Source organism: Protopterus annectens, chromosome 9.part0, assembly GCF_019279795.1.
Source record: "Protopterus annectens isolate FY-2018-M chromosome 9.part0, PAN1.0, whole genome shotgun sequence".
NCBI lineage: Eukaryota > Metazoa > Chordata > Ceratodontiformes > Protopteridae > Protopterus > Protopterus annectens.
The window spans coordinates 1,436,882,553-1,436,902,921 of NC_056743.1; the positions used below are offsets into that span (position 1 = coordinate 1,436,882,553).

Genomic DNA, 20,369 nt, shown 5'->3' on the forward strand with positions numbered 1-20,369 from the left:
CTGTGCACGTCCAGTTGATGTAATTTGTATTCTGCCTTGTTGCTGTGATTAGGAAAAAACACTGAAAGCTCAATAGATTGATTTATGTTAGTTGAAGAGATTTTAGGTAAAAAGGATGGATTAGCTCGCAAGGATACCCTATTCTTATGAAATTTCAAATATGGTGGTTTAATAGAGCTTGCAGCTCTGATACTCTTCTATCAGATGTTATGGCCTCCAGGAAAAATGGTCTTCCAGGAAAGGAACTTGAGGTCTGAAGATGATGAGTGTTCAAAAGGTGGTAACGTCAGGTGAGATGGAACAAATTTTAATCCCAAGGAGAAAGGGGAGGTCTTAAGAAAGCATCTTTCAAGAAGGCTCTACACAACCTGTGTGACATTAAGTCCAAGGTAGAATCACCAATGTGGAAATTTGACATTGCAGCGTGTTGTACTCTGATGGTTGCTGCATCTGAACCTTGTTGGAAGAGTTCTGACAAAAATTTTAAAACCGAGTGGATGGGCACAGAAAAGGGATCAGTGTTCCTGCTTTGAGCCCAGAGGGAAAACCTTTCCCCTTTGCTAGAATACAGTTTTCTGGTGGAAGCTTTACGCAAGGACATTAAGATATGTTTAACAGTAGGAGTGAAATTCTGAAGCCTGACTAAATTGGGAAGTGGAGCAGCCAAGGCTTCTCAAGATGAGGCAAAAAGAGGGGAACCAAATTTGACGAGGCCAATAAGGAGCAACGAGAATTATCCTGCTTCCCAAGAACTGTGCTTTCTGAATGACTCTAGGTACAGGAGAAAATGGAGGCATGGCATACAGAAGTCCCGTGGGCCAATTGTGAGCAAGTGCATCTCTCGGCATCTCCCCTGGAGGGTGATTAGGGTAAAGTAGTTGCTGCACTTGGCATTCATGGGAGTGGCAAAAAAATCACAGTAAGGCAGACCCAATGTTTGCAAAATCCTTTCCGCTACATTCTGATTGAGACACCACTCATGAGACATTAAAATTGCCCTGCTTGGCTTGTCCGCGATCACAATGGACTTCCCGGAATGTGCGTTGCTATTTGAAAGCGCTGGGAAGAAACTACCCATTGCCAAAATCTTAGGGCCTCGCAACAGAGAGAGTAAGATCTGGTTCCCCCCGCTTGTTTATGTACCAGACCACAGGCATATTTGTCTGACTATCACAATTGTCCCTAGTGGGACAGAGTTGTTAAGTGCTTGCAATGCAAGAAGCATTGCTCTCATCCAAGACATTTATATGCAAGTGAGCCTCGTGTTCTTGCCATATACCTTGGACTGTTCTCCCCAGATAATGTCCCCTCCTTATCTGGGAAGCGTCCGTGGTCACCGTAGCTATGGATTGTTGTGGAACACAGGATCTCCCTATGGTCACATGGCTGTATCCACTATCTTAATTAGTTGTGGCATGATTCCATTATCCTGATCGGGTGAGACATAGGAAACTCTTGAAGTGACCACTGGGAAAACGACAGCCATTGAAAGATCCTCATATGCATTCTGGCAAGAGGAACCAGTGTTATTGTGGAAGCCATTATCCCTAACAATCTTAAAACTATCTTTGCTTTCACCTTGGTCTTGGGAAGAAAATAAATATCTGCTGTGCTGCAACTCCATCTGTTGAAAGACATGCTACCATAGAAGTGGTATCCAGATCTGCGCCTATAAAAGTAATATGTTGTCAGGGCAACAAGGCAGATTTTTGAAAGTTGACTAATACCCAACTGAGCACAAACGTCCAATGTCAGATCCCTGGCTTGTTGGAGTAGATGCTTGGTGGTGGGAGATGTGAGCCAGTCGTTTAGATATGGAAACACTCTGAATCCTAGACCACTCAGGTGAGCCGTGACTACTGCCATGCATTTGGTGAACACTCTGGGGGCTGTAGTGATACCAAATGGCAGAGCTCGAACTTGATAATGACTGGCTCCCAGTCAGAGGCCCAAGTACCTTCTCGATGTCCTGTCCATTTTTATGTGGTAGTAAGAATCTTGGAAGGTCTATTGAGCACATCCAATAGTCTTTCCCTGAAAAGGGAAGTATAGACTGCAGTGTCCACCATTTGGAACTTTGACTGCTTGACAAATTTGTTTAATTTGCTTAGGTCTAATATGGGTCTCCAGTCCTGTTCTTTTTGGCACCAAAAAGAATCTTGAGTAATTTCAGACTCCTATTTGGTCTGCAGTGACTTCTTGGATGACTCATTTGTGCATCTTCCGAATCTCTATAGTTGCTTGCTCCCTTAGACTGGGTGGAGCATCTGGGATTGTTCTGGTCTGTGGAACAGGATTGGAGAAGGGAATGAAATATCCTCTGGATATTATTATTAGTACCCACTTGTCTCTTGTGATAGTTTGCCAGGCTTCTGGGTATACAAGATAAACGTCCCCAACTGCCTCCAGAGTAGAGCAGCCGGGCCTCCTTTCAGGAACGCTGATAAGGGTGTCTGGAAAAGGAATGATGGTCACCCTGGTTCTACAGGCCCCCTCTACCTCTGGGGTGGTGTCTACCATTGTTACCTCCCGGAAGGAATCACCCCATGCGTCCTGCAAAACTCTCTGGGATCTTTTGAACCACATTTTCCCACTTCTGACCTTTAGGATAAGGTCTTGAAGGTATGGAAAAACATATTCCAATGGCAGAGAGAGTTCTTTCTTCCTGCTCGCATCAGGTGAGAGTGTCTTACTTTGGGTCCAAAGAGTGAGGAACCAGCAAAAGGGGCATTAGTAAAAATAGACTTAAAGGGCTCCGCAAAATTGCACAAGCGCATCAAGGAGCGTCTCCCAAGGGAAACTCTGGAACCCACTGCCCTGCTTGCTCCATTAACTGCATAGGATATCAGCCTCATGGAGGAGATGACGATGGAATTTAAGGTGGATAGCTGGGAGGAGACCTTCTCATTCATCCCCGCATCTAATGTACCTTGTCGAGTATCACCTAGCTCTTTCAGGAGATCTCATGTAGCCTTGTAAAGTGAGTTAGGTAGTTCAGCATAGTGTAAACATCGCTGATTAAAAGGACAAGCTTCCCATATCTGTCCATCATTCGAGAGTCTTTATTTGGAGAATGAACAGATGAGGATGTCTCAAAGTTCCTTCTTTGGTGGCTGCTTCCACCACCATAACATCTACAGCTACCCCCCCCCCTTAGTGAGGAAATCCTTTCCCGAAGGAGCTGAAAATAATTTGTTTGGCCTTAGAGGGACTAGGTCCTTTGTGTCAGGTGACTCCCATGTCTTTCAAGTAACTAGGTCCATTAGCTCATCGAAAGGTAGACACACCCAGGAGGCTTAAGGCTGAAATCCAAAAGCCTTCAGGTACACTGACTCATCAGAAGGGGTGGTGGCCTGCCAGTCGCCTCTCTGCTTCAGGATCTCTAGAATACCTGCACATGAGATATCAGAGGATGACTGTGGGGACCCTTTCGACTCCTCTAGGTCAATGTCTTAAGTGACGGACTCATCTGGAGAGTCTACATTCTTCCTCTTGCAAGTTCTCTTCTGAGGTGGCTCCTCAGAAGGATATTCTGTGGAGGCCTCGGAGGAGAGGGGTTCGCTCAATGGGGAATCCTGAGACTCTGGATCTCTGCTGTCCTGTGGAATGGGTGGTGCCAAGACAGTAGCCAGTGTCTTAGGTGGATGAGTGCTGGTATCCTTACGTGGAGCTGTATGGGTAGACAGCACACATTAGTTCAAAGGCAGATCCCACTGGCTCCGAAAACTCCCCCTGTGCAAAGGAGACAGAGGAAGGCACCAGAACCAGCAAGATCAGACCCGAGGCTGATTTAGGAGCAAAGCTAACCTGGGAAGACACTCAAAGGAGCAGGGTCGGCACCGAAGATGATCGGGGCTGACCGGGAACACCGGCTCCTAGACTCTCCAGACGGCACAGAGTGTGTCTGAGCAGAAGTCAGCTCCATGAACACCGAAGGGGGTCTCGGAATTGACAGATCCACATTAAGTGATACCAAGCACTCTGGCTCTGAAGATCCAGCTTGGCTCAAAGGAGGAACTACAGTGGGTACGATTGGTAAAGTAGGCTCGGAGCCAAAAATAATTTATAGTCAGTGCCGGCGACTTCAAGAGTCTGCGTTCCACGTCATAGTCAGATAAGCTCCTGGTGGACCTGGGGGATAGGGATGGAGAATGAGACCTGTGCAGAATGGGAGATCTTAGTGTCGGGGAAACTAGTGAAATATCTATGGACTGGCTCAGAGAAGACGTATCTTGCAGCTCCGAAGGCTTTGGAACCAAAGAACCAGCCTTGTCAATCAATATAACCTCCGATGGCTCAGAGAACAGTGAAGCCGAAGAGGTAGTGGCCTTAGAAATTTTTAGTAACTTGACTGGCGGCTCCGACTGAGCCGATGGTCTCTTTTGAGGTATGTCCTTTTTAGAAGACGGAGAAGAAAAGGAAGAACTGTGGATAGCTTCCTCAAATGTTGGCTTTAAGAGCCCTTTAAGGATCAATTTTTCTCTCCTTTCTTGTAAAACCCTGGCACCGAAGGAATGACAAAATGTACAATTCTCTTGTAAATGAATAGCTCCAAGGCAATACATACATATGACATGACCATCTGTGATTAACATTTTTTTGTGAACATGTCTGGCATTTTTTTAAGCCTACACAGGCTTAACAGGCTTATGTTGCTCTCTTTTGGGTCTTTGGACATGATAAAGATAAGACCACAATATAACAAGAAATTTAACTTACTAAACTGATCTATAGCTAACTACAGAAAACACTAAGGAGACAGACAACTAGGGAATAAAATAGGGCCTCTAACTCAAACGGCCCTATTTCCCAGAAAAAAAAACACCAACTACAAGCCCTCTAACTTAAACAAGCCTATTTATCTACGACAAGACACAACCACTACAAGAGATACAGTAAGGCCTAAGAAACAATGGCCAAAAGCAGCACCAAAGGGAATAGGCTATAACAATTTAGGCAATACTAAATTCGAAAGCTAATTATGCAACTACAATGCAAGAAAAACACATCTACTATAATACAGAAAAAGATTATAGGTTCTAAAAGAAAAAAATGAAGAAAATTTTTCACAACTTAGCCACGGGCAAGATGAGCGCATCCAACCTCGTAAAGCGGCAAACGAGATCTGGGGAATTACAACACTGTATTATGGGTCTTTTAGCTGTGTATTCGTCAGAGTCGGAGCAGAGAATCAGCTCCAAACCCATCATTGTAAGAACGAAGGCGAGATAGGACAACATAGCATTGTCTGTTTTTGAAACATGACGGTCACCCACTTCATTTTGCCTTGCTTTGGTAAGTAACCAGGGAATAGTAATTCTTTAGATCAGTCAGGAAAAATATAGTGAGATTAGTTAACTACTGTTTTTCTGTATCTGTGTGAATTTATTCATTTACGTTATTTTAATATTTCCTGTGATTGAAATTCTGATGTTGATTGTAAACAGATGTTTAATATTTTCATGTTCTTTTATTATTATTACATATATTTAAACTTTTCTTTGTGGCTGGCCTTTTACAGAATGTTTTAACCTTTGAGAATACATATCTGGTGACAATGTGGCTACTCCTGGAAACCTTACTGCATTGGCCAAACACTACAATTTGTATTAGTATTACTATCACTCAGTATAACTGGATATCTTTGAAAGAGCCTTAAGAGTAGCAGGCTTTGGAATGTACTGGTGGCAGTATCTACCCTTTATAGTCTGGGCAGAAGAGCAGAGCTAGTAAATCTGTGCCAGCCTTTCCCAGGTGTGTGTGTGTGTGTGATCAATCCTCAGAGTGTGTGTGTGTCAGCTACTTGGAGCAGGGACACAGAGTACCATTTCACAATGAGGGTGGTGGAAGACTTGATCTGGGACACTCTGCTGAGGACTCAACTCTACAGCTATGCCAGTGGGGAGTCTTATTAGGGGGTCTGAAGAAAACAGAGGGAAACCCAAGACCCCAGACTGTGTTCCCCGTGAGCTCTTGAGGGAAACTATGCTTGGAGCATAGAGTTTCATCTGGAAATACGGTGTCTATCTTTCTTTGTTCCAAGTGAATGTCCTTCACCAGTATCAGTTGTGAGGATTCAGCCTCCTTGATTACTGGCCCAGACAGGGGATGTTACACGACAACAAGGTGTTTCAGCATGTACTTATAAAAAACTTCAGTGACACAGGAACTTATCCATGACACAGCCTAACATAGGTGATGCTTGCAAAGACAATGGAATTTTCAAACAGGAAAGAAAATAAACATTAACAGTCAACATTAAAAGGATAAAGCAAAATGTTCTTACAGAAGGGACAGCTCCAGAGATACCAGTTCAATGATCAGTTTTTGGGCTGGGCATCGCAACTTCTCATATGAAACATCACAGACTGCCTGCCACATTTCTATGATAAATGGGCAATAAAGGGTAAAAATGTCTACAGTAAGAAAAATTTGAATGCGAGGTGTAGAAATGTATTAAGTGTCAGTAGTTCTTGAGATTACAGTGAAGAGGAGATGGGAGAGGACAGAGAGACAGAGTACTATGAGCCAATACAGACCACCATTAGAAGTTAACCTTCTCCCCATTCCTTCCCGCCCTGGCTGACCGAGTTCTGTGTAGGTTTAAAGCCCGACGGATAATTCACTGTAAAAATGGCAATCTGTAACAGGAAACAGAAACAGGCATTTTTCCATGAACTACCACCAGGGAATACTTACTGTATCACTGCTGCACAAAATTTGATATTTGCATTTTTATCTCTAAAATAAAAGAAAGACACACACAAACTTAGTCAATTAAAAACAAACCTCTGACCTGGTCTCAAAAAGGTTTTATTTTAATACAAGTTTACCATCATTTTTTTCAATAATGAAACAGAACACAAGTTACAAATTCAATATGTACATTGCAACTTAAAAAAAAATCAATAGATATTTCAGGGAAAAAAAACAAAACAAAAAAAAAATAAGAAGTGCACCAACAGAGGAGGGGAAAGTCTCTCTCAGTCGTTAACGCTCTTCTCCATTGAGGATGTGCAGCATCAGTCCTAGACAGGGCTACATCAAATGAAGCAAACATGTAAGGCGCATTACTCAAAAAGAAGATGACTGAGCATATGCTGCTTAAACATCCTAGAATGGGAGGAGCATACCTCTAGTTTAGCTGACATCCATACTTCTTGTTCCTCAGCATGGAATTGCTTCACTCTACATTAATGTACCATGGGCATTACAACAGTTCTACATCAAAGCAGCACCCACAGCTCTGCAAACACATACATGCAGAGGCAGAATTCCAAATGGAACAATGGAGAAAGAGTAATCCTTATAAAAGATTATGAATCTATTTACAACATAATTGTATACAAAAGAAACACCACATAACCCTTTTCAGTTCGCTTCACTGTAAATGAGCCCAGTTAAAATTTTATTCACATTTGTTCTGTGCTGCAAGGTTTGGCAGTCTGTCTATATTTTAAACACAAGGTGGAAGCAAAACTGGTGAGCAAAAGACATCTTCTTAGGATAGGCACTTCACCAACGTAATCTTTATCTCACTGTTACATATCTACAGTTATATGACCAACTATGCTGGCACCTACGGAGCTGGTGTTAGTCAAATACATGAGTATCATACCAAGTCAGCACCGCAGTAAATTACTTCTCTACAGTTCACTGCAGCTGTAATATCAAAGTCAAAACAAGAGCACTACAGCTGCAGAAATCAAGAAAGCACTGCATTTTGGAAGGGGAGCAGTTTAGAACTGTAGCCAGTTATAAACCTGAGCCGTTGTATGTGAAGAAAAAGCACGTACAGAATAGGTATGTGCAAAATAAAAGTGCCAATGAAAGATCTCTAGTATAACTATCAAAACAAAGAGGCTTTACAATGAAATCACAAAAGTATACATACAAATTTAAAATGTTGTCTAATCAACCACAAAATGTGTGACTGATCAAGTCTAACTCAGTCCTGTTGCATTACTCCTGTGCATTACTCCTGAAAGCAGATGTTTGTATCTAGAAGGCATATTAAAAGATGAAAGAATAAATAGATCAAATAATACTAAATTATTTGCTCCACTTATGACTTGGCAAATTGGGGTACTACTACTATGGAGTGTTTCATGCCACTATGATAGCAGGGGCACTCTTTTTGCTCAATGTTGTACTTCAAGTCGCTAGTTTCTGTCTGCAGAAAGACTCGAGAGAGTACAGCAGGTCTTCAGCAATACCAAGCTATCCCATCAAAAGCTGCATGCATTTAACCATGCAATCTTCTGAACCCAAATGACTTGTACTGCATATGTGTGTAATCTGAGAATAAGTCTGTACTTCCCACAGGCAAAACACACACACACACCACAAGGCCACTACAAACTGCGGGAGTATTTCTTGGTGCACAATAGCGCACTTATATACACTGGAGCAAATTCTGGCAATGCTACACTTGCTTCGTGTAAATTCCATAGCATACCACCTAAAATGAATTTGAAATGTTTCACCAAGTTCAAACATTAAAAACATTAAAAACAGCATATGAGAAGCGACGGCACATATTATGGGGGGTGAAAGGAGTAACAAAATGTTTCTATAAGCATTACAGTGTTTTGTTTTTCTTATTAAATATATCAAAATGTAAATGACAGAGACTGGATATAGGTATACACAAAACAGACCATTCAAATATACACACATACCCATTCAAATATAGACACACACACACATTTAATTACACACCGATTTGCAACCTTTTAATTTAGTGCAGGTGGCAAAAGGGCTATAAAAAAAAGGACAACTTTAAACACCAGCAAATGTAAGCAGATACTATCAAAGTTCGACATTTGAAGCTGTCAAGAGAAAGTAATTTCTGACCCAGTTCCCGTATTCCTACATAACTGGGCAAACATGGAACATGTTCAAAACTGCACGTATGTGAAAACAGGACCAATTATTTTTCTGCCCCAATGCCTACTGTGACGATCAACAGTGACTAGCTCCTCACTATTTTCCCATACCAAACATAGGAATTACTTCTATGTGGGGAAATTCAGAATTACAAAACTCTTTGTTTCGTTTATATTTACACAATTTTTGTCTGTCAAAGAGAAAAATATATATATATAATACAGTGAATTAAAAATTTGTAAATGAGCTACTTGTAACATTGAATAATGACCTTTAAAACATGTAAACCGCTTTTATCTAAAGAAAATCTTTACAAAATATTTTTTAAAAAGTGGTCAAATATTGACCATTAACTTCATTTTTATCTGACTATTAATGCTGAAGCAATTTACAGCAGCAATATAAAAAGACCTAAAAACATTTAGTCAGTTGATTTGGTAACCAAGGAGAGAGGCTGAGCCTGTAACATTGGCAAAGCGTGATGGGAATGTATTGTAGCCTGGAAAGATGCCGGAGAAGTCAATATCGAAGACGGTACTGAGGTAAAAGGCATAGGCCTTGACAGCAGAGGTGAATGGCTACTAAGTGGGGAACAAATTGGTGAAGTCAGGCCAGAGGATGAGGCAGACTTTGTTGAATGAAGTGATGAAGGATGCAAGCCCAGATGTGCCCTTGCTTCAGGTTTGGTAGTTAGGGAGAGAGGCTGGGCCTGTTCTGAATGAGTGGCAGCTGGAGCAGCAGGAGAAGCCAATGCAGCAGACGGCGTTGCAGGAGAATCCAGCATGCTTCCATGGGAAGATGCTGGACTGTCGCATGTCTTCTCGGCTGGCAGGTACTGAATGCATTGCTTTTTACTCTTTGACATAAGAGGATCTGTAAAAGAAAAAAAATAAGAAAATGCAGTTAAGTTTTACAGTGTGTATGTAACAAGAAACAAAAGCAATACAATTAACGACTTAGAATAAAACAGTAAAAAAAAAAATAAAGTGTACATGTGACAGGACTTACCATAATGGTGATTTCCCCAAGGAAATTTATTTCAGTAGGTCAACACCTAGTAATGTGCATTGTTTTCTGCAAAGCTCCAAATGAAAGACTAATTGTCAACCGTGAATACCCATAACAGCATCACATGGTGCACCCAAGTCAGCCACACAATGAGACACCCTAGAATCTAGTCTCTCTCCTTTTTGACCAGTGATCAAATCAGTAATGTAGGGATCACCACAAAGGCAGGAAATAGGGAAAAATACCATGTCATGATGCCTTACTGGTGGATGTCAGGAGATAGAAGAATATAAAGTACAACATTCAGAGCATCGAGAGATCTGAACATCAAGGTAGTTGGTTAGGATGGAAAAAATATACGTGAAAGATAATAAAAATAATAACAGATACTAGAAACTGTGGGTGCTTATGCCAACTGTTATGCTTTACTACTAAATTCAGGAATTTCATAATTTTTGCTTGGAAATACTTAGATAAATTCTCCTACAGTCCCAAAAGATATACACCTGTTGGATCCCACTTGCGGGGCTGTGACACAGGGGCTAATAAGACAAAGTAACACACACAATGTATTTATATGATTATTCTCACACACACACACACACACACACACACACACACACACACACACACACACACACACACACACACACACACACACACACACACACACACACACACACACACACACACACGCCATTGGCCTGACCAAAAGATATACTGGACTTGCAAGGGTTACTGCAAATAAAACTGTGGAAAAGCAGTGATTATTACTAAATCACTAATTTTTCCATTATAAGGCAAATTAATACTGTTAACAAAAATGAAGAGGCACTAGTAAACTGATTAAAATTTGTCAAAATGCAGTAACTAGAAACTGGAAGTCTAAAACTGCACCAACAATTAACTGAGGTAACAGATGCTGTTGATAAGAAAAAAAGAAATTAGAGCTGCAAAGAAATATTCCTGTTGAAGATATGCATGTTAAGTTCCGGCTGGAGTAACTCGCATCCAGTACACTATTATTGGAGTTTTCCTTTTTGGTTCTTGGTGGCAATATTAACTTCCACACACGTGGCAATCAGTGCCTCAACTCTTTAAACCCTGTGACACAAAAATACACAGTTTTTTGCAATTTTGTGATGGATTTATTAGCAAAGATTAGATACTTCTTGGACTAGGGTTAACTGCTCAAATGGGAAGTAACAAAAGAAGGGTTCAAAGCATAAAAAAAGTTCTGTACTTACCATAACATTCCATGCGAGTTGCTCATCTCGCCTTCATTCTTTACTGATGGGTTTGGAGCAGATCCCTCATCTCAGAGATGACCAATTGCAAAGCTCGAGGTCTTCAAATAGCACGAGACCAAGTCCCTATCCCATGATGCACCTAGAGTTACCTCAGATCTTGGTTTGCTGCGTATAATGATACCATATGTCATTCTTTCACTCCCAAGAGAAAGGTATAGAAGGATTGAGCAACCAGGATGGATCCAGCATCTCGGTCATCTAACAGCCAGCAGGGGTAGGAGGGAGGGACGCAAAAATGAAGGCGAGATGAACAACTCGCATGGAATGTTATGGTAAGTACATAACTTCTTTATGTGAAGTTATTCTATCTCACTGTTCATTCTTTACTGATGGGTAGCGTCCCAAGCAACATCAATCTAGGGTGGCTCATGGGAGTATATTTCTCTGGACCGTGGATCCAAAGGAGGCCCTGTCCCTGGAGGCCTTGTCAACTTTGTAATGAGTGATAAAGGTATGAGGTTTGCAAATGTTATCAATAGGAAGTCTGGGAGAAAACGCAGATGTAGAAACTGCTCTGGTTGAATGAGCTTTAATTTTGTGCTGCAAAGGCATATTGGCAGCTGAATAAGCAAAGGTGATACAATCAGATAACCATTTAGAGTTACTTTAGCCACTGGTCTACCCCTTCCTGGAGTCTGAAAATGAAACAAAAACCTGGTCTGATTTCCTGAAATCTTTTGCTCTATCCAAATAAAATCTGAGCTGTCTGTGAACATCAAGTTTGTGCAGCATGTACTCAATTGTTTGAATGGTTGGGGAAGAAGACTGGCAAATCAATAACTTGGTTGAGATTAGTTTCAGTGCAAATTTTGGGCAAGAATGAGGGGTTTGTTCAGCATGGAATACCAAATAAGGAAGCTTGATGGATAAAGCCTGAAGCTCTGACACTCTGAAGGCAGAAGTATTAGCTACTAAAAAGATGGTTTTCCATTACAATAATTTGAGGTCACAAGCGAAAGCTGATTCAAATGGCAGAAGAATTATGCGGGAAAGCATAAAATTTAGATTCCATGGAGAACAGGGAGATTTCACAGATGGTCTAATATGAAAGGTTCCTTTGAGAAAGGCTTTGGATAACTTGTGTGACATAATATTCAATCCTTCAAATCCAAGATGAAAATTAGAAATAGCCAGTTGAACATGAACTGTTGCTGCTGCAGCTCCGTTGTTAAAAATCATAGTCAAGAACTCTAAAATGGAGGCCATAGGGGCTTGGTAAGGATCAATATTGTTTTTAGAGATCCATATAGAAAATTTGTTTAATTTGCTAAGATATAGCTTCCTAGCAGAAGATTTATGAGAGTATAAGAATTTGTTTCATCTCCTTGGAAAAGTTAAGGAACCTGGCTATGATGGGAATTGGAGCAGCCAAGCTGTCAGCTTCAGGGACTGCAGAGGGGGATGAAATTTCCCCGAGTGCGTCAGAAGGTCCGGAACTGGGTCTAGAATTCAAGGGTCCTCCAAAAGATGAAGTCGAAGGAAGGGGAACCAAATCTGACAAGGCCAATGAGAGGCTATTAGAATGTTGATCCTTCTCAGGGTTTTTGCTTTCTGTAGAACCTTGGGTATCAACGGGATTGGTGGAAATGCATAGAGGCGACCTGGAGACCAATCGTGTACGAGTCCTTCCCTTGGGGCTTCTCCCGGAGGGGGAATCAGGGCCAAGTGGCTTCTGCATTTCGTGTTCATGTGACTGGCAAAAAGGTCGCAGCAAGGCTGGCCCCACCTGTGGAATATCCTGGCCACTATTTCTTTCTTGAGGGACCACTCGTGGGGCAACAAGATTACTCTGCTCAGCTTGTCTGCTATCATGTTGGATTTCCCCAGGATGTGCATTGCCAACAGAAAGCACTGGGTGGAAACAGCCCACTGCCATACTCAGAGCCTCGCGACAAAGGGGGCAAGACCTGGTTCCTCCTTGTTTGTTCAAATATCACACCACCGGCATGTTGTCTAAATCGCAATCATACCCAGAGAAAGAGTCCTGAAAGTGCTGCAATGCCAAAAGTATTGCTCTCATCTCTAGAGAATTGATATGCAGATGTGTCTCTTGATCAGTCCATGTGCCTAGGGCTGTCTTTCCCTGAAAATGCTCTTCCACCCCATCAGGGAAGCGTCCGTGGTGACTGTGGTCACTGGAGAGGGTAGCGCAAATGGGTGTCCAATCATAACATGAAGTGAGGTCAACCACCACTGAAGATGCTTTTTGCAGGAATTTGTGATCATTATCAAGTGAGACATGGGAAGCTCTTTGTAAGACCACTGAGTGAACAACAGCCATTGTAGTATCCCCGCATATGAGCTAGTGGTATGGCTAGAATTGCTGCTGCCATCATGCCTAACAATTTCAGAACTTCTGATGCTGGTGCTCTGTCTTTGGATATCAGAACGCTGACATGCTGACAAAGAAGAAAGACTTTCTATTGGAAGCCTTAATGTGGTGGTGGTGGTGGTGTCCAGTTCTGCCCCGATAAAAACTATATGCTGCGATGGCGACAAGGCAGAGTTTTCAGAGTTGATTGTAATGCCTAGTTTATTGCAGAGTGACAGAGTGGACTGCCTGACCTGAATGAGTTGATGTCTGATGGTGGCGGTAAGGAGCCAATCGTCTAGGTACGGAAACACCTGGAATCCTGAACGCCTCAGGTGAGCCATGACCACTGCCATACATTTGGTGAACACTCTGGAGGCTGTAGTGAGACTAAAGGGCAGAGCTTGAAAATGGTAATGATTGGCTCCCAGCCAGAAGTGCAGATGATCCCTGGATGGTCTGGCCATTTTTATGTGGTATTACGCATCCTTGAGATCTACAGAGCACATCCAATTGTCTTTCCCAAAGAAGGGAAGTACAGACTGACGCGTGACCATCTGGAACTTCACTTTCTTTATATATTTGTTCAGTCTGCTGAGGTCCAATATGGGTTTCCAGTCCCCCGTCTTTTTTTGAACTAAAAAGAATCTAGAGTAAGTTCTGGATCCTGTCTGGTCTGCTGGGACTGGTTGGATGACTTTTGCTTAGCAATGTTTAGACCTCTATTGTTGCTTGTTCCCTGTAACTGGGTGGAACGTCCAAGATTTTTCTTATGGGTGGTAGGGGTATGGTGAATGGGATGAAGTATCCTCTGGAAATGATACTTTGTACCCAAGCTGTCTTTTATTTTGAGCCAGGCATCTGGGTGCAAAGATAAGCGACCCAGACTGCCTCCAAAGCTGGACAGTAGAGCCTCCTTTCAGGAGCGCAGGTAGAGCTTCCCAGAGAAGTGATCTCTGTCACACTGGTGCTGCGGACCCTTCTGCCGAGAGGGTGTCTTCTATTATTGCCCCCTCCTCTGCCTCTGGTGGAGGGTTCACCAAGTGTGTCCTGAAAGGCTCCTTGGGCTTTTTGGAACCACATATTTCCTCCCCTTTGACCCTTAGGGTAGGGTAGGGTCTGGTAGGGGTGGAAAAATGGACCCCAACGGCAGACAGTGTCTCCGTCCTGCTCGCACCTGGTTAAGGTTTCCTTCACTTTAGGCCTGAAAAGGGACGAACCATCAAAGGGAGTATTCATGAAGGATGACTTGAAGGGCTCCACGAAGGAACACAAGCGCATCCAGGAGTGTCTCCCAAGAGCTACTCCTGTACCCGCTGCCTTATTCATTCCATCACCTGCATATGAGATGAAGAGCATGGATGAGTTTACTATACAATTGAGGGTAGCAAGCTGGGTGGCAACTTTGTCGGTAGCTGCTGCAGCTACTGTAACCTGAAGAGCATCTCCTAGCTCTTTAAGGAGATCTCTTTGTAGCCTGGTAAAATGGGTTAAACAGTTGAGCGAACGAAGAGAAAAAGTTGCTGAACTAAACATGCGCTTCCCATATCTAGCCATGATCCTGGAGGTCTCTGTTAAGAGGATGGATAGACGAGGAAGTTTCAGACATTTCCTTTTTTGTGGCTGCCGCCACCACCTTGGCATCAACTGGAACACCTTTTGTTAAGAAAGACTTGTCAAGGGGGGCAGAAATTAACTTATTAGGCCTCCTAGGGACAGGTTTCATAGTATCCGGAGACTCCCATGCCCTTTGTGAGGCCAGCTGCATCAGCTCATCGAAGGGCAGACACACCACAGGTAGGAGCAGAGCTCATCCGAGGCTAAGCCCCGAGAGGCAGAGTCAGAACAGACAAGTCGGTCCTACTATCCTTCTCGGACCAGAGAGTGTCGGCTCCTAGAGTCCTCTATCGGCACAGAAGTCAGAGTGAAAGGAGCCAGAGACACTGGAGCATGCGTCGGCTCCGAAGGGTTCCAGAATAAACAGGTACTCCTCCGGCTCCGAATGCCCAGCATGGCACAGAGGAGGAACAGTTTGAGTTGGTGTAAGGGTCTGACTCCAAAGCCACGAGTCGAAGCCGATAAAACTTTCGCCATGGCCAGTGCCAGTAACAGCTTCTGCACCACACGATCCACGTCCCGATCAAAGGCTGATAAGAGGACAGAGATGAGCACACTGAAGGTGGTACTGACTGCAGTAATGGACTCTTAGGAGATTCGGATACCGGTTCCAAGACTGGGGACCAGCTCCGAAAAGAAAAAAAAGACTGTCTTTTCCTACGGCAGTGGAGCCGAAGTCGAAGATTTTTTTGAGATTTCTTAGATTCAGAAGTCTTGGAAGACTTTGAGGACTTGCTAGATCCATCTTGGTCGCTCAAAGCTTCATAGAAGGACAGTTTCAATAAACCTCTACTAGTTTTCTTTTCCTTTCCTGTAGGACCCTGGAAGAGAAGGAATGGCATATAGCACAGCTATCTTGTAAATGCAGTGCTCCTAGACAGTACACACAATTCATATGGCTGTGTTACAGACATCTTTTGGCCACACTTTGGGCAGTTCTTGAAGCCAGACTTAGGATGCTTCTCTTGGGCAGCCATTGAAACTCAAAGAGAAAAATTACTGTCACCACAAAAAATTCTAAAGGAAATTAGCCTGATTTTATTTAAGGCTTTTTGTGGATAAGACACACACACACACACACACACACACACACACACACACACACACACACACACACACTAATGCCAATGTAAATATTAAAGTGACAGGAAAAGGTAAGTTACTGTCAACACATTGTCTTATACACACAATATGAGCAGACTATGCAAAGGAAGAGTATAGCTGCTATAAGGTACAACACACTGTCTAAAAATTCTAAAGAATATCCATGTTAGACAAAATTACTGTTATCTACGAAAAACCACAACAGTAATTAATAAATTCAAGCCTTTCTAAAAAAAATTTCAAGGCTAACACACCACACAGCAAATAACTATACTATCTAATTATTTAGCAAAAAAATGTGACAAAAGGTCAATCTATTAAAGGTTTGTAAACTAGGCCTAAAACCAGAGGCCAACTAGGACAATTTTTAATCACACCAAGGGAAGGGACTAAAATGTAGAAACACACACCGAAAAGCTGCAAGAGCTTTCTAAAACTATTTAAACTATCTATCTAAATATCAATACAAGTATAAAAAAAAAAAGTTTTACTGGCCCGAGCTAATGCAGAACCTCCAAAATGTTGCAGCGGCAAACTAGATCTGAGGTAACTCAAGGTGCATCATGGGATAGGGACTTGGCCTCAAGCTATTTGAAGACTTCGAGCTTTGCAATTGGCCATCTCGTAGCAGAGGGATTGGCTCCGAACCCATCAGTAAAGAATGAACGTCGAGATAGAACTTCACATGTACTAATTAAAACCAAGAGAAAACACGTGCTAGTCAAAGTTGGGAGGTTTTTTTTTTTTTTTTTTTGAAGCAAGCCATAAGCTGTTGATCGATAAAAGTGGAACTTCTCATAATGAGAGTTTGCAAATGTGTTTATGCCTCATTTTATGAGCATATATCATTAATAGGTTCATAGGTAGGTACTAGGCTATCGGCCCTAGGGCCTATACAAGCCTAGCCAAAAAGGTACCCTGGCTTTCGCCACCCAAGAAAAATATTTTCCTGTGCCCCTGTCGAGCAGAGTCACAGAGGTGATCATGCCCCTGTCGAGCAGAGTCACAGAGGTGATCACGGGGTGAATTTCTTATTTCCCATCCAACCAACAAGATTTTTCTTGAGTGCTAACGAGGAGCTTTGATTGATGCAGATAGGTAGTTTGTTCCAGAGTATGAGAAGTCTCTGAGACAGGAATCTATCCCTCCAACATGTTCTGTTTATTGTGGTGACAAGGTTTAGGTTCCTAGAGAGTGTAAGCTTGGCGGGATTGGGATTTAGTGGAGCATGTCCTACAGCTCTGGGTTTGACATAGCTTTGTATGTTAGGCAGAGACTGCCTCTGAGTAGGCAATATGTGACGGAGTACAAATGGAGTTTTTTGAGACTGTCTGCGTAGGGCATCTGTTGAGGCCGGTAATCCTCTTTGTGAGGTATTTGTGCCCTTTCCAGTTGTTGTAGATGTCTTGTGAGGTACATACCAAAAGGGGCATTGTACTCTACAATGGGTCTATGTGAGGAGTAGAGGGGAACAATAACATCTTTTTTCCTGGATGAGAAACCTTTTGTGATGGTGTGCAACATAGAAAGATTCCCTGACTACTGTGGCAATGTGATTATCAAAGGAGACTTACTGTCTACCCGTACCCCCAAGGTCTCTATTTATTGGCATTTTTTAACCGGGTTGGCCAGCTGGGTTTTTGGCCCATTTTCAGTGAAGACCCGAGGAGAAAAGCTCCAAATACAGATATATACAGACATAAAAAGGTAACAATTTCAATAGACATATGATGAGATATTGTTAAGTAGGCTACCACCTATGTGGTAGCTCATGGATACAGAGTTTTTACCAAAGGGAATGACTATGCACTTTTTGGCACTCAGCTTGAGGCCATGGCTTTGACACCAGGCATCTGTCTCAGTGAGGCCCTTTTGTAGGATGCCCACATCGTTAGGAGTTTCAATTATGGCTCTTAGTTTGCAGTCATCTGCGAACTTAGTTAGCCAAAGACCTTCTGTGTTAGCCTGTACTTCAGAAAAGTAGATACCAAACAGGAGAGGACCCAGGACTGAACCCTGTGGTACTCCACTTGTCACTGGTCTGAAATTGGATTTGGAGTCTGCTACTTTCACAGTGTTGGTTCTGTCAGTGAGCCAGTTGGCAACTCATCTTGTGACATAGGGATTTATACCTAGTTTAGTGAGTTTATCTATAATTCCAAAGTGGGGGATGGTGTCAAAAGCCTTGGCGAGGTCTAGACAGGCTGTGTGAACCACCTTACCCTCGTCTACGGCTTTGGTGACTTCTTCAAAGAAGTCAATCAGGTTTAGGAGACATGATCTGCCTTTTTACAAACCAGAACTGGGTGGGGTCCAGAGTTTGGAGATTACCAATGTCTTTGTTTATAAGTTCCAGGATGATACCACGGCCTTGCAGACCAGGCTCATTAGGCTAATGGGGCGGTAGTTCCCAGGGTCCGTGGTGGCTCCCCCTTTGTGGATGGGATAACAGTCACTGTGCGCCATTCAGGTGAGGCTATGATTTAACATGGTGCATGGGGTGCCAGTACATTCTGTAGTTCATGTAGAACGCAGCCTGGGATGTTGCTTTGGAAAGAGTGTGGTTTTCAGCTGTGATTACAGGAACTTTGCATTCTTCTGGTATACAGATAGCCCTTTAGGGGGTGGGGGTGGGGGGTATAAAGTTCGCACTGAACCCATCTGCCAGGATGTTGAGAATATCAGTTGGTTCTGTATATTTAATGCCATTGTGCTGCAACTCAGCAGATCTGGGTGCTGCCATTGAGATTCTTGACATAGCTACAGAATGGCTTTGTGGTTGTCTTTAGAATCAGTGGCGATTTTGTTTTCATAACTAGCTTTGGAGGAATTTATGAGGGATCTCAGCTTCTTACCGAGGCTGACCGCAGAGTTCTTCCAGTCAGGGGATTTTACTCTTTTTTGCAACAGTTTCTTTCCTCTGTTGTAGTTTGGTTATGGCAGGGGAACACCAGATTGGCTTTTTTTTTTTTTGGAGATATTTTTTACGGTGGTTTCCCTAATGGGGGGGGGATGTGGATGTCTAGGCTGATTAGCTTGTGGTCGGATCTGACCAACGAGGAATTGACCTCTGGTGTGGAATACCAGTCGCCCATGTTGGTTAATGACCAGGTCTATGATATTGCTGCCACTGGTGGGGGTGTGGATAAGTTGATCCAAGGCGTTGGAATTTATGAATTCCAGAAAATGCTGAGCAAAAGAGTTGGTACATGAGCAATTTTCACAGTTAATGGTGAGGTAGTTGAAATCGCCCATTATTAGGGTGTTGGATTGTACCCTAATATTTTCCAGTGTACCAAGAAATGAAGAGTGGGAATCCTGGGGCATGGTGGGGGATCTGTGGTAAGCTACAATTTGGACTGCAGTCTTGCTCAGAGTTAGTTGCACTTGGATAACCTTGGATGCATTATGCTGAGCAGCTAGCCTGGAGGTGTGGATATCCTTAATGAATATGGACAAGCCTCCACACCTTTAGTGTTTTGGTCCAGGTTAGGTGGCCGAAAGGTGTGGTACGAATTATAGCTTGGTAATGCATGGGGTGCTCTCTGAAGCCTAGAACCAGGTCTTTGTCACTGCACAGATGTCAATGTTCTCCATTTAAGGAGTACCTTGAGTGAATGCATTTTGAGGTTTAGACTTCTTGCACTGAGTACCATTACTCTCAGATTTTGCTAGCTTGCACCTGTTACGGTGGTGAATTTGTCATTTAAACCTTGCCTAAAAAGGCACTACAGGGGTGGCAAGAGCTTTGCCAGTATCCGGAATCCCAAGGGCGACAGGTGGAGGCCATCTCTGGCAAAGCATAGTGGTCTGTCGATCATGTCATCCCAGGCAGCCAGATACTGGATCCTCTTAGAATGACACCAGAGGCTTAGCCAATTGTTGAAGTCAATCATTTGGTCCTTGTACTGTGGTATCATTCTGGGTGATGGCAGGATGCTACTCAGGGCTAGGGTCATACCTGCCTGGGCTACAAGATTAGAGGGCACCTCCATGTCTCTCTCTGTAGTCCATGGAGAGATTCACACCAACATGGACAATGACAGAGTCATATTTGTACTTGTTGTAGAGTGACCTGAGTATGTGCGTTATGTGGCGGATCCTGGCAGCTGATAGTAACTTTCTCCTTG

General features: G+C 42.9%; 1 protein-coding gene across 1 annotated transcript in view; it reads right to left on the bottom strand.

Moving 5' to 3' along the window:
- Positions 1-6,792: 6,792 nt before the first annotated feature.
- Positions 6,793-20,369, bottom strand: part of TCF7L1 (transcription factor 7 like 1) — a 580,879-nt gene continuing 567,302 nt past the window's right edge. The window contains exon 15 of the mRNA XM_044084398.1: positions 6,793-9,762. Coding sequence (XP_043940333.1) covers positions 9,311-9,762 — 452 coding nt within the window. The 3' untranslated portion in view covers positions 6,793-9,310. The remainder of the gene's footprint in view (positions 9,763-20,369) is intronic.